The 14,798-nt window shown below is 42.4% G+C and overlaps 1 protein-coding gene across 1 annotated transcript in view; it reads left to right on the forward strand.

Annotated features, from left to right (window-relative positions):
- Positions 1-14,798, forward strand: part of LOC146204726 (ATP-dependent RNA helicase DDX55) — a 50,164-nt gene that overhangs the window by 3,225 nt on the left and 32,141 nt on the right. Inside the window, exons 2-5 of the mRNA XM_084589445.1 lie at positions 6,037-6,174; positions 10,135-10,289; positions 10,365-10,458; positions 12,391-12,446. Coding sequence (XP_084445571.1) covers positions 6,037-6,174; positions 10,135-10,289; positions 10,365-10,458; positions 12,391-12,446 — 443 coding nt within the window. The remainder of the gene's footprint in view (positions 1-6,036; positions 6,175-10,134; positions 10,290-10,364; positions 10,459-12,390; positions 12,447-14,798) is intronic.

Consider the following 14,798-nt stretch of genomic DNA (forward strand, 5'->3'; position numbering starts at 1 on the left):
TTTCTCGCCGCCCTTGCGCTTATTTTTATTCTTGTTCACATCCGTAGTAGTCGAAGCATCGCACGAGACCACTGAAGTCACTAAATGAGTAAATCACACTCACTGAGATAACAAAACGCGAACGCAGAAGGAACACAGCGGCCGCAACATATACGGCGTCAGCTTCTGCGCCGACTCAGTATTAGCTCCCGTCGGCCGCCAGGTGGCGCCACATGTCTCAGCAGACTCCATTGCAGGTTGCCTATCCGCGCTCCGCTGTGTTCAGCCATATTGTTTGTTTACATATTTCGGATTTCTGGGTGACTCGATACTTGGCTTGGATTTTTATGGTTAAAGTGCTACAGCACAGCCAAAAGTAATGTTTCTCGCTTGAATTATCGTACAGAAATGTTTTGATCAGCTTTAAAATGTTACACAGTGATTTCAAACGCCTTTTATGCGCACTGATGCTCCTTAAGTGCAGCATTTTTTGTAGCTGATCGTAATTGCTACCATTCCCGTGGACTTCGTGGAACAAGAAAAACGACTGTCTGGACAAAATGTTTGACTTCGTGAAAACACCGGCTCGTACGACCGCGGTAACTTTGTCGAGGTGTGTCGTGTACTACAAGACCACTGCTTCGCGTTGAATTCCCTGACATCGGTGCCTGCCACGTGATGTGCGGTCTGAAGTTTTGCGACAGGTGAAGAAATTAAAACGTACTAAGTCACGAATGTGTTTTAATTTTTGGCAAGAAAGCGAGGCCAAGAGCCACACGTGCGTGAGGGTGTCGATGACCGGCGTGTCGTTTTTAGAGGTGAGCACATTGCGACGTGTCTGCCCTCCTCCGACTTGCAAGTAACAAGTTACACCTTTGTCAAGCTTTATCGCTGTACATCGCGTTGTTGCGAACCTAGGTTCCATGGGTTATGTGCATTTCGAGCAGAGCTACGTAGCCGATACTAAATTTGTAAAACATGCTCTCTGGGTGGGCCGTTTATCCTGCGAGGACATGACAGTACTTTTTTTTCTCGACCTTCTGTCACCCAAATTAAGCAACCTGGAACAGCGCCTGTGGAAGCTTCGCCAGTTTGCCGACTACCGCCACTAAAAGTGTATGTTTCGCTGCCATGCCAGCTTCGGAATTGGAGAATTTAATGCGCTTGCTGTCTTTTCACGATGTGTTCTGCCTCAGTGGCAGCCAACAACAGGTTTAACGAGCTGCAAGTCGTTTTTCGCTAAATGGGTAACCGGCCGCTTTTGCTGTCGAGCTGTTGCACGGGTGATGCCTGGTGCAACACTGAACAGCGTGTTATGTCCCGGAACATCAAAATATCGCTGCAAACTCCGTGCCCATAAAGGGCTCAACAAAGAAAAGTGTATGTGGACGTATTTACCAGCTTGATAAAACTTTGCGGATCACTTCCAATATACGGCGGGCACCTGACAGCGAACCTGAAACAACGCGAGCCGACGCGCGCTGATGCCACCGGCGACCTCCGACATGGCGGACGAGGCGGGACGATGCTCGCGCCATCTGGTAGTACGACCTCAGTGAATACCTCCTATATAGTCTACTCTCATTTACACCATAGCACCCGCGCTTGCTGAGGGCCGCCAAATCAGCACCAACTTTGTGAACACAACTGATGAACCTGTCAAGCAATATTTTTGCTGTTCCTTATGCACGAAAAATAATTAGCACATTCTCTTTTTTTTTTTTTCTTTCATCTTCTTCCTTGGTACACCAGCCGTTTTTGCCATCAGAGCAATTTACTCTCTTGGCATTTGGAGTCTTGCCATTTAGTGTAACGACACCAGAAACTGAGAGGTACACCTGTGAAGAGAGCAAGAGCACGTAGAAAGTTATAAATACATAATTACATGCCCTTCTACAAAAATCACTGCCTCGTCAAAGCAATACGCAGTATTTTTTGGCAATCACAACGGCTGACACAGACGCTCAGTGTAAGGTGTCTTGGTGCGCAAGTTATTGAATGGCACCTGTAGCTGGTCCCTACAATGAAGGCTTGTGTAAGATAGATCACAAAGCTGCCTGTGAGAGATGAGAGAGTGAGTGTGTTCCATTAGATGGTGTGGAACGCAGGTCTGCCGCGCATTCCCACGTCCCACAGTATTGTGGTAATGACAGTACTAGTGCCCACTAAATAAAGTGGAGCACGGGTTTTGGGAAAAAGCGATCTCCTTCATCCGGGCTGCTGATGATGCGAACACTAAAAATGTGAAGCTGAACATCCGGGGGACCCACATGCATCCAAGCTATACACATATGCACGAAATTTTGTTTGTTCATATGCTCCATTTTATTTTGGAGGTACTAGTACAGCCTTCCATTCTCCTTAGAGGTGTTTTGTTCGAGTAGCTGCTTTGAATGTGTATCTTTTAAAGGGGAGATGCAGGGCTAAAGAGTCATATTTTGAACTGTTGCACCAATCAATAAAATTTTCAGGGATGGCTTATCTTCCTCTTATTAAAATATATTCTGAGTTACATCACCATAGCACAAATAGAAAGAAAGTTGTAGCTGTCATAGAGTATTTAAGTGTGTTAGCTATCATTTCAAAACTAATGAAGCTGTACTAACCGTTTGTTCTTAGATATGTAGTTCATTGTGCAGGATAAGGTCAATTGTGGGTTCTTTATGACATTTTTGTAAAAATCTGAGTACTTCAAAAACATACTTCATTTTTTTTTTTCTGTTGTAATGATATGTCACACATCTTAGAACTTTTTTTTTATCTTAGAGAATAATTAGAAATCCAAACAATAACTTACCTTTTTCACAGCAAAATTTTAGTCCAGAAGCCACCTTGAAAGCAGCCTTTACCGAAAGTTTGGAAATTGTAGTTTTTCCTAACGGTTATGCTTTTGCAAAAAGTGCAAACTGAAAGAAATGAGTTCAAAGATTTCAGAACGTGCTATTAAAATTTATGGCTTAAATTAATTAATCACAGTGGCCTGGTGCATTACACTTGAGTATTTGCAACTTCTAAGGTATTGTTCTAACCCCTTTTTAGTAGCCATATTCACTGAACAGATGGAAGATTCAGTGGTTTTATCTGCATTTTTCTTAATATAGTATTTTTGAAGGTTTACATACCCTTTCCTTAACAATTATGAGGCCTGAGCGAGCAAAACTTTTCACAAATTTCAATCAATGCATTTTACATGGCAAAGACAAGGATCAGTAGCTTAAGTTGGTTTTTATCTTTATGAGTAAAGAAAATTTTAATTTGTGGCAATTTCCTGAGAAAGAATAAAAAATTGTTTTTTGCTTAAAGTGATAATGCCAGTCATGGTTGTGTAATAATCGTTTCTACTCTTGTACAAAATATTAGGACTGTGCATCCAGTAGATGTTAGCAGAGGTGGAAGTGCTGCTCCATTGAACTCCAAGCTGCTTTCCCGCTCCCTCCTGCTCCAAAACTCAATATTGTTCCAAAGCTGCCCTAGACTGGCTGCCACTATGTTTTACTGTCAGATTTAGCAGAGCACAGGTCTTTGGTGCACCATGGACCACTGTGTTGCCTACAAAAAAATACAATTCGATCCAGTCCAACTTACTGACTGTGAGAACCTTGCTATGGGCCGCCACATGGCAGAGGTATATCGCATCTCGCATTAGGCAAATCGAATTTTCTTAAAACAAGAGGAGCATTGAGCATAATACATACTTATTTGTAAGTAAATTTCAGATGAGCCACAAGCACTTGGAGGGAATTAATTGCGAAAAGGTATCACGTGCGCATGACAGCACTTCCTCTGAGCCTTTTTAATTGCCAGAGGGAAGGCAGGGAGCGACAGAGATACCACTAGCTACTGTGAGCTGCTAGAAAACTTGTCCGACTACAAGTGCTACATGATTTGTTCTAATGGTTTTGATTGGAAATAAGCAGGTTTTTGACCACCTAGCCTCTTGGTCAACAAGCTTGTCAAGCCTATTTCAGTCAAAACATACTTGAACTGTTATGGGGGTGATGCACTGAAGGTGCCAATTACTAGAGGCCCCTCCTCTCAAGGGCATTGAAAAACAATACAGGCCTAGAGGAAGCCCCAATGTCACTCAAACAAAAACATGGGGAGCCACTGGCAGACAGAAGGCTGTGAAGTAAAGAAGCTGGAGTAGGAAAAGGATACCTTTCATTGCCATCTGTCCTTGAAGGCAGTACTGGCCAGTGCTTAATAATTTGTGTGCGCATATGTAGATCAGAAAGGACATGCAGATGCGGAATGAAAATGTGCAGCTCACTAATGTGAATTCGAAACTAGTGGCAGGTTTTGAGCATACCAAAGTGCAGATGTCTTATTTTGATCTGTCAAGTCAACATAGGCAAGAGCTTTTAGGAACTTGGTATTCAGGTATTTAGTGCACAAACAAGCATTCTGTTTGCTGCTAGTCTTTTCTGATGTTGCTCAGATCAGCTGTGGTAAATATCTGCACATGTTTTGGCAGCTTATTTTGTCATATCAGAGATGTGCACATAAGCAAAACTTTGAATATTTATAAAAAGAAATCTAATGGAGTTTTTTTGTATGTCAAGAATAGAAAATTATAGTCATTAATGGCATTTGACCCCAAAAGCATGTTCCCCGCCGTGGTGGTGCAGTGGTTAGGGCGCTCGACTACTGTTCTCAAAGATGCGGGATCGAATCCCGGCCATGGCAGCCGTTTTTCGCCTCCGTTGAAAAGCGAGGTGCCTGTGTGCTGTGCGTTGTCAGTGCCCGTGAAAGAACCCCAAGTGGTTGAAATTTCCGGAGCCCTCCACTACAGCGTCTCATAGCCTGAGTCGCTTTGGGACTTAAAACCCCATAAACGAAAGGAAACCTAAAAGCATGTTCCAGAAAGCAATTAGAATGGACCAAAATTCTTGTTTTGTTGCTTCAGAGCTGTTCTGAATGGTATTATTACTGCTCCGTGAGCTGCTCCAAAATGTTCGTGCCTGCTTCCTCCCCAGTGTTAGAAAAAAAAAAATTGAGGGACACTTAAGCCCGGCTTGTAAAGGTATGACATGATTACGTTAATGGTCCCCGCCTGCGAGTCCTCTTATAGATCCTTCCTGCCAGGGTCAAGCAGTGGTTAAGGCGCTCGACTACTGTTCCCAAGGGTGCGGGATCGAATCCCGGCCTCGGCGATTGCTTTTCCATGGAGGCGAAAAGCAAGGCGCCCGTGTGCTGTAAGTTAAAAAACCCCAGGTGGTATAAATTTCCGGAATCCTCCACTGCGACGTCTCTCATACCCTGAGTCACTTTGGGACGTTAAACCCCACAAACCAAACCATCTTATGGATCCTCATTCGCGTGCCTGCACTTTGCTGCTTGCCTAATCACTAGTCCCTTAACTTGTGCCTCTATTATCTTGTACAATTCATTAGCATGAGACAACCCTGCATAGATACCTGCAAAGTCTCGCTTTAACCAAGCTGTATGGACGTGTCAGCTTGGCCTAGGAGTAGAGTGTTTTACTCCTTTCCAAGAGTTCTAGAAGGTTTGGTTCCCATCTCACCCTCCTACCTCAGAGGAGCTTGAGTTCCAGCACCTGCCATGTCATGTGGTGCCATGATATCACACAAACCGCGGACGATTCAGTATCTGAACAAGCCACCTGCTAGAACCATGCCCTTGATTTTTTTTGCTCACAACGCTGACAAAAACGGACTTTCTAGAGAATGTGGCCTTCAACGCTATCACATTAAACAGGGTAGTTAAGTGGAAAAAAGAAAAATGAACAATTCTAGACCGTGTCAACCTAGCTTTGAGCTTTAATGCAAGCTGCCTTGATTTAGAAAATTTCTAGCTAATTTCATAGCCATAGCTTTTATTATGACTACTCTGCAGGCAACCTGTGTGAACCATTTGCAAAGTATCGCCTCACTTTATGTATGAACTTTACGAACTTTAATGTGGATAATCACAGTAATAAATGTGACATTAAAGTTATGTTCGCTTGAGTGTTCATTGTTTCTTTGTTCAAATCATAATGATCTGCATCCAGCAACAAAAGTTATATCTTGTGAAATTATTCTTTTCCTTATGCAGGCAACAGCGATCCCACTTTTCTTGTCAAATAAGGATGTTGCTGTGGAAGCAGTGACAGGCAGTGGAAAAACACTAGCATTTTTAATACCCCTCCTAGAGATTTTGCTGAGAAGAGATGAACCACTTCCAAAATATGGGGTAAGTATATATTTTCATGAGTCTTTTGCTTGTTATTCACATGCCCAAGCCCCCGTGGCAAGGGCCAAGACACCAGGAGCGATGGGAGGCTGCTCTGCGCAGCTCGCTGCCGGAGGTACAGCTTCTGACAGTGAGCTGGGCCCGAGAGGTCGCCGAAGCACAAAAGTGCCCGGCCATCTAGAGCAGCCTGAGGGCCCATCGTCGTCCTGCTCCCTCGCTTCCCTTTACCCCCCCCTCACCTGGTTCTTTTTTGAATCATTAAAGTTGCAACCTACCTACCTCACATGTACACTAGTATGGGTCTCCCAGATTTGGTGTAGGGGATGGGGACCTAATCATCTGATAATTATATTGTTCACTCTAGTATTGTATGGCATTTGGAAAGACCATTACATATGTACTTTTTGCTTGTCTTGGGCTGTTCATTTTAGTGGGGTTCTGAAGCTGCTGGCACTCATTGTTTTTGTGTAAAGCCTCAGACTGTCAGGCATTGGTTATGGGTCTGTGGTGTATGAGTCTGCCTCTAGCACCGTTCTTATAATGGGTCTGTGGTGTATGAGTCTGCCTCTAGCACCGTTCTTATAAGTACTGTATCCAGTTTACCATTTTGGGTTGTGACAGTTTGTCTGGCATACACTATAGAAGTCGCCTCAAAAGAACGCTCGCCAATAACCTTGTATACAACACATCCACATCCGAGCTGTTTTCTGTTCTTGGTTTAGTGACTCCACTGCCGAACAAACTTATTTCAAATACAGTTAAATCTCATTACAAGAGACACTCGGTTATAAGAGACATCTGAAAATGGTTTGGTTGGTTTTCCTATGTCTGCCATGTTAACAACATTGCATACAAGAGACATGGTTACAAGAGACACTCGGTTACTAAGGACAACTTTTTCAGGTCCCTGGAGTAAATTCTTCACTATTTAGAAGAGACTACCCAGGTGTGCTCATGCAATGCAGCTGAAGCGTGCCAACTTGTACATGATGCACTTCAGATTCCTTAGCTAAATTTTGTTTCATATCAGCATCCTTTTTGTTGGAATATGTCAGGAACTAAGAAGGAGTGCTTCCCATTGGTTGGGAAATCAAAACGACCCAGTTGTTTCAACCACTGGCATCACATTACCGTCACCTACGGAGCAAATCAAAATGCATGAATGACACCCAGCATTTTTAACTCCTCACTGTTAAAATTTGATCACAAGATAAAAGCTCAAAATCCTGATGTCTTTCTCTTTATGGACAATGCTGGTAGCAGCACCAAAGTTCTCGTGCTCAAAGCCACCAATTATTTTTTCCTTCCAAACTTTACACCCTACCTTCAACCAATAGACAGAGTTATTATGCACTCAGTCAAGTTGCTGTACGAAACAAAGTTGGTAGAATGCCTGCTGCTCGACAGGCAGCAAGGCTGTACAATAGTAATTGATGTGAAATTTGCTGTTCAGGTGATTTTAGGTGCTTGGAATGGCCTGAGAAGTGAAGCAGCGAAAAACTGTTTCATACAAGCAGGCTTTAAATGTGGTGACATGATGTAGAGAGCCCATATATGGATACTGTAGAAAGCTTCCTTGAAGATGAAGCTTGGGCGAGCATCCAAGAGACTGCTGAGGTACCAGAATCTTTTGAGGAATTCGTATCTGCAGATGTGAATCTTGTGTGCTCCTGAAGAGCATACAGACTGTGCAATTCTCGCGCAAGTAAATGACACATGTGCCACAGAGGATGACAACGAGGACATTCCGGAGGAAAAGTGTCAGCATCTGAGGGTGACGAGCATGTAAGAGTGCTTCAAAGGTATTTGTGCAACAGAAAGGCTTGCAAAGTGAAGTGCTTTACCTCCAGAATTTGGGAAGGAATGTACTCTGCACTCACAAAAAATACTAGTATGAATAACTCCTTTCCTGAACAATTCCCTGAACAATTCCCTGTTAATGCGTGTGAATGCATTTATATGCTCATGTGCAGTAAGCTAATCAACACAGTGTTTTTAGAATTTTTGGTTACAAGAGACTTTGCTTACAAGAGACAACTTTTTCGGGTTCCTTGAGTGTCTCTTGTAACGAGGTTTTACTGTATAAACGTAGTTTTTTTTTTTTTAATACTTTTTGTGTCACAATCAGATGTTGGGAACTGTGGGCTATTTATTGGATGTCAGATGTTGTTCTTCAAAGTAGGCAAGACTGCATCCCTTGAAGTTGTCAGAGAGGAGGAGAAAACGTTTATTTACAATGAAATGATTTGGGAAAGGGAGGTGTGTATGGTTGTGGAGCTGAGTGGCAGACCCTATTCCGGTACGCCATTGGCTGCCGCCGCTGCCCAAGCTCTCTGGACCAGGGCACGCTGGGTCACATTTATTTGTTCATTAGAAGTATGACTGTGCTGTACTTGAGACGGATGCTTCCAAGCCCCATGTCTTGTCTTGCACTGTACATGGCCCCAGCTTCAGTAAAACCAGAACGATGGAACAGCAACACAAGCATTTTCAGTGCAGAGCCATATGGTATTGTTGTGTCAATGAAGCCCATCTCCAAATAGAAAATTACAGAATCTTTTATACTTACTGATTTGTCAAGCATGGTGTCAGTTAACTGAGAATAAGGCTCCACAAGCACCCCCGTCTTGCACGCAATAATAAAGAGCATTGTCGTTGCAGGTGAGTATGGTCTCAGAAAAACACCATTCTAGATTCCTGGTATACTGTGAAGTAATGAGTAGCAACATAGATGATCAGAGTTCTGCATCAGCCTTATTTTTGCTTTTTTCTTGAGAATCTCTGAATTGGCCATGACATGACAGGGACTTGCAAACTGTGAAAGCATGTCCCCACAAAGCAATTTTTTGTCAGTACACCTCAAACTATGGCATAAAGATGTGTGGCACATTCCCCCCCCCCCCCCCCTTTCTCAGTGTTACTACAGATGCTGGTCCAAACATTTCCTTTTCTAGTCAGTGCAATATGTGCCATTATTTGTGTTCATAATTGTGTGGTTCTCTGTGTATGTATTACATTTAAAGGGTTGAATTAGTATTCTGCCTGATGCGTCCATTCTCACCTTGTAATGTGTAATTTGAGGAAACCTTGTGTTCCCTCATTTTGTGTATTATCAAATCACTTGTGGTATGTATTTGAAGTCTTTTTTTTTTTTTTTTTTTTTTTTTTTTATAGTTGGTTGGAGTGCTGCTGTACTTTTCAGGACTCGAGAGCCTGTGAAGGCCAAGGGAACTTTTTTGTTTCGATGTTCCCCCTCGTAGTAGAATAAACACACTTTAAGTGCCATTTACTTCCATCCAGTGATTATGAAGCCTTTCAGAGCAAAAGCTTCCCTTCACAACCAAAACTACAAAAGCCAGGCGATTTCAGAAGACTGACCTTGATTTAACCTTGTGAGCCTAGCGCAGCAACAGCATGCCTTAAACCAAAGTGTACCGTGGTGTCCCCAACTCTTGAAAGGAACTTTAGCCATGTAATTTTCTCAATGCTTCCTAAATGGTGCTAATAGGTTTTCAACATAATAGACAACCAAGTTTTATGAGGATGAATGAGTTAGCATAGGAAATTTGAACCATGTAATTTTATCAGTGCTGCATGGTGGATTACTACCAAGCTAAATCAAGTAAAAGAAAGCTGGACAGCTTTTGCTCAACAATTCGGTTTAACTGTTCAGTTTTTTTTATTATTATTGCCATCATGAGTTTTAATCAACTGGTGGTACCACTAGGAGCGATACATTAAATCCAATTTTTTCACCAATAATTAAGTCTTCTGTACTGATGAACAGACATCACTATAGCCGCAGAGAGCTGAACAGTTGAATTTTACAAAGAACCAAAATAGCGTGGAGTTGCCTTCAGTGTCGCTTGAGATTGGATGTGAATACCTCAACCTTCTTTTTGGTTTATACCATGTGCACAGTGGATCCAATACCTTGTCACTTCTTTTCTTTTCCTTCAGGTTGGTGCTATTGTTATATCTCCCACAAGAGAACTTGCCACCCAGATATACAGTGTTCTCAACCACTTCCTTCAGTTTGTGCCTCAGTTCACTGGGCAGCTTCTGACAGGTGGCTATAATCCCATAAATGATGTCAAGGCCTTCAAGGAGAATGGGTAAATGCATCTTTTTTTATTGGTCTCACAATTAAGGATTTTCTTGTTTGCGTTTCATATTGCTTGCTTTTGCAGGGCTAATATAATTGTGGCAACACCAGGGCGCATGGTGGACATGCTTGAACGCAAAGATGAAAACTTCAGCTTTGCTGCATGTGTGAAACATCTGGTACGGCAAGCTCCCCTAATATTGTGCTATGTATTTTTGGTTGTATTTTTTACAATCTGCTCACGAATATCGACTTGCTTTCCTATGTGCTTTTTTCATTTTATACTGCCTTTCTTGAGTGTCCCCTGGCAACAGAGTCAGCTCCTCGGCCATATTAAAGTGCTGCAGCTGTGCTGTTAGCACTCTTATCTCGAAAGGTTATTTGTTGCTTTTTTTTTTACTCCCAAAGGTTTTCACAGGAAGGCTGATATATGGAGGAGAAGGGGGTTTGTGTTAGATAATAACATTGAATGTGGTCAACATTTTGTAAATACTACACGGAGACTAAACAAAAAAACAAAACATTGTAATTAATGCAAACTAAAGAAATACGACTAGACGCATGCGCGCGCGCGCGCGCGCGCACGCACACACACACACACACACACACACACACACACACACACACACACACACACACACACACACACACACACACACACACACACACACACACACACACACACACACACACACACACACACACACACACACACACACACACACACACACACACACACACACACACACACACACACACACACACACACACACACACACACACACACACACACACACACACACACACACACACACACACACACACACACACACACACACACACACACACACACACACACACACACACACACACACACACACACACACACACACACACACACACACACACACACACACACACACACACACACACACACACACACACACACACACACACACACACACACACACACACACACACACACACACACACACACACACACACACACACACACACACACACACACACACACACACACACACACACACACACACACACACACACACACACACACACACACACACACACACACACACACACACACACACACACACACACACACACACACACACACACACACACACACACACACACACACACACAAAATAGCATGTACTGATGTCATTACAAATTTTCATCAAAGCAAAAGAGATGTTCAAATCTTTTGATGTCCATTTCAATGGCAGTGCCTTGCTGCAAAATGTTCCATTTAGTGACAGTGTGGGAAATGAATAAAGTCAGGGAGTGACGACATGGGATGACTAAATGAAATAGTCTTAAAGTTATGGATGAGTGTGAAGTTTATGCAAAATTTTATAAAGGGCACTGAGGAGCGTTTGAAGTTGGTACCAATAGAGTATTGCATTTTAACAATAAAGATGCCACTTTCTTTATGAACGGAGCTGTTGTAAGTCAGACCAGGCCCAGAAAATAAAGTAGTACAGGTGTCATCACCTATCGATTTAGCAAGCAAAGTGTCCATTGGTATAGTCTTCAGCACGGATCCTGAAGGCTGTGCCATGCCAGCCTCACTTCAGTCCAGTGATTATGGTATCCTTTTTGAAGTAGCCATCACGAGTTGGAATCAAATGGCAGGAAATCAATAAATATGTCTTTTGCTGGCAGACGTATTTGCTGCCGCACACTGCCATATGCATTCTTTGTTGCCACACACTGTCAATACATAGAGGTGGCGAAATGTATTTGTTGAAATGATACAGGAGCAGGTAACAAAAACTTAATAATTGCATTCTGCATTTTAAGCAATACAGTCAACTCAACAATATCTGCTTTGATTTTTCATGATGTCAGCTAGTGACACTAGGCTTCAAAATACAGATGCTTGAGGAATACTCCCGATTTGCTTGCACCAGTGGTACTGCATAATGTAAAGCACACACAAGTGTATATTGCTCTGAGACATTTTTCATGCAGAGGAGTTAGACTGTGTCAAAGCTTTGCAGGCCAGTTTTCTGTCCCTACTTTGTTTTTATGGAATTGGTTCCTGGAAAGGCTTAAGTTTGGCCTAAGACGTTTTTTTCTTATACTAGGAAGTGCTCGTGCTGGATGAAGCAGACCGTCTTCTAGATATGGGATTTGAAAAAAGGTACTTTTGCATGTTCTATTTACTTTCTCTTTCTTTTAGGGACACGAGACAGACTTCATGTTGCACTTTTGAAAACATTACAGGAAGTGATCGTCAATGTTTTTTTTTTTTTTGGAAGGGGAGAGGGGGGGGTGTGAATTTAGTTTGCAGTATGTTTTCCAGAATTTATTTTTAGAACAACTTAAGATTATTTTTTACTGAGCTATCATTTGTTATACCGTGAAATTCAATTTTTCAGTTGTTTTGTGAGAGTGACTTCTTGACCACTTTCATTGAATTGATAAAGAAGCAGCACAGCAACAGGAGCATTATTATGCAATTATAGCACCCCTAACAACAGCTGGATTTATCTTTGTAAACAGGTTTTCTTTTAAAATGCTTATAATAAAATGTTCTGTTCAGTAACTGGCAGACACCTTTTGATAAGCAGCTCAAAACCTAGAAAATACTTTTCCAACTATTTTGCTGTTTGCTGGAAATTGTAGTGTGTTCAAGTTTCAGTGGAAATTGTGGTCCAGTCATGAATATGCAGCCCCTGGAAGCTTACGATTCAACTGATTTGATGATGTAACCCGATAAGCCAAAAACTTAGTTGCTGGCTGGACAAAATCAGCATTAGAGTCTTTGTTGTCTTGGCAATAACCGCTGTCTCTCTCTGATCAAAAATTTTAGTTTTAATGCTGAGTGATATATGCAGGCTTGTGTTGTACTCTCTTTGCTCATTATCAAAACTATCTGCCATCGGTTTAGTCCTCCCATCAATCATTTGGTTATGTGCTCCATGGTGTCAAGTGATTAGCCATTTTATTCAAGGTTTAACTTCAGCGCACCAGTATTTTGCCAATAAAACTATTATGGCATCATAAAAGTATGTAACAATGAAAAAGCAACTTCCACATATCTGCTGATTACAGGCCCCAGCTCTGGGTAGTGCAAACAGTTTACCACACTTGGGGCTCTTCATTTTCAAGATTTACAAATCTTGAAATTGGCATACGTTAGGCATTACTTCATTATTCAGAAATGGGCAAAAACTTGACTCATTGCTGTTTAAGAAGTATTTGTGGTCATTTTTGCTATGAAGAGAATTTACCAGGACAACTTACTTTGTTGTGATACTTCAAGTGTGTTGACCTAGTGAACGCTATGATGGCTAGATTACCACAGAAACATGTTGACCAACTTGCATATCTTCTTGTATTTCTACATTTTCCTACTTTTCTAACCATTGCCACTTTGTACTTTCATTACAGTTTCCAACTTGACACATTAAATACCCTTCCAACAAATGCATATCACCATTCCCTTTTTGTACTCTTAGACATAAACATGTGAAAAAATGTATATCTTGGTCTAATATTAACAATAAGATGGAAATTTTGCCTAGGTGAAAATAGTAGTTTGAATTCTGCCTCAGTAAGTTACATGCATCATTTGTGTGTGTGTGTGTGTGTGTGGGGGGGGGGGGGGGGGGGTAATGTGAATTATCCGGTTGTCGTGACAACTGATTACGCAGTCAGAATACAGTAAAAGCTTGTTAATTCAAACTTCACGGGACCACGGGGGGGGGGGGGGGGTCGAATTAAATTTACTCGCGTAAAGAACCCACTCGCATAATGAACCCATCCACCCATGATTTCTACCTAAGCACATGAAAAAAAAAAAAAAAAAGGGTGTCAGTTGTTAGTGTGACCAACGCATTTCTTGGCAATGCGCCAAGATGCTGCACAGCCAGAAAATAGCACGTGCTTACCTAGTGAACTTGGCAGAGTGCCAGCGCTTGTCCAGTTGTGCAAGCCTCCTTTTCAATATGTTCGCTTTATCATGCCATAGGCGATTGGGGCGGGCGCTGCCTACTGCCACGCGCTGCAGCAAACGTCTTTTGAAGTGGATGATGCTAAAAGCCGGTGTCATGAACGCCCCTAACTCTGTGCTCTCTTTGACAACCAATTAATGGAAGGGTTGACTCTCAAAAAAAAAAAAAAAAAAAAAAAAAAAAATATTCCATGTAACCCGTAGCGCCCATCCGAAGTCGTAGCCTTTCATGGGCGTTTGCTGGGACCGCGCCGACAGTGCTTACTCGCATAATGAACCCATCCACCCATGATTTCTACCTAAGCACATGAAAAAAAAAAAAAAAAAGGGTGTCAGTTGTTAGTGTGACCAACGCATTTCTTGGCAATGCGCCAAGATGCTGCACAGCCAGAAAATAGCACGTGCTTACCTAGTGAACTTGGCAGAGTGCCAGCGCTTGTCCAGTTGTGCAAGCCTCCTTTTCAATATGTTCGCTTTATCATGCCATAGGCGATTGGGGCGGGCGCTGCCTACTGCCACGCGCTGCAGCAAACGTCT

Source organism: Amblyomma maculatum, chromosome 1, assembly GCF_055883805.1.
Source record: "Amblyomma maculatum isolate TAMU_Amacu chromosome 1, ASM5588380v1, whole genome shotgun sequence".
Lineage (NCBI taxonomy): Eukaryota > Metazoa > Arthropoda > Arachnida > Ixodida > Ixodidae > Amblyomma > Amblyomma maculatum.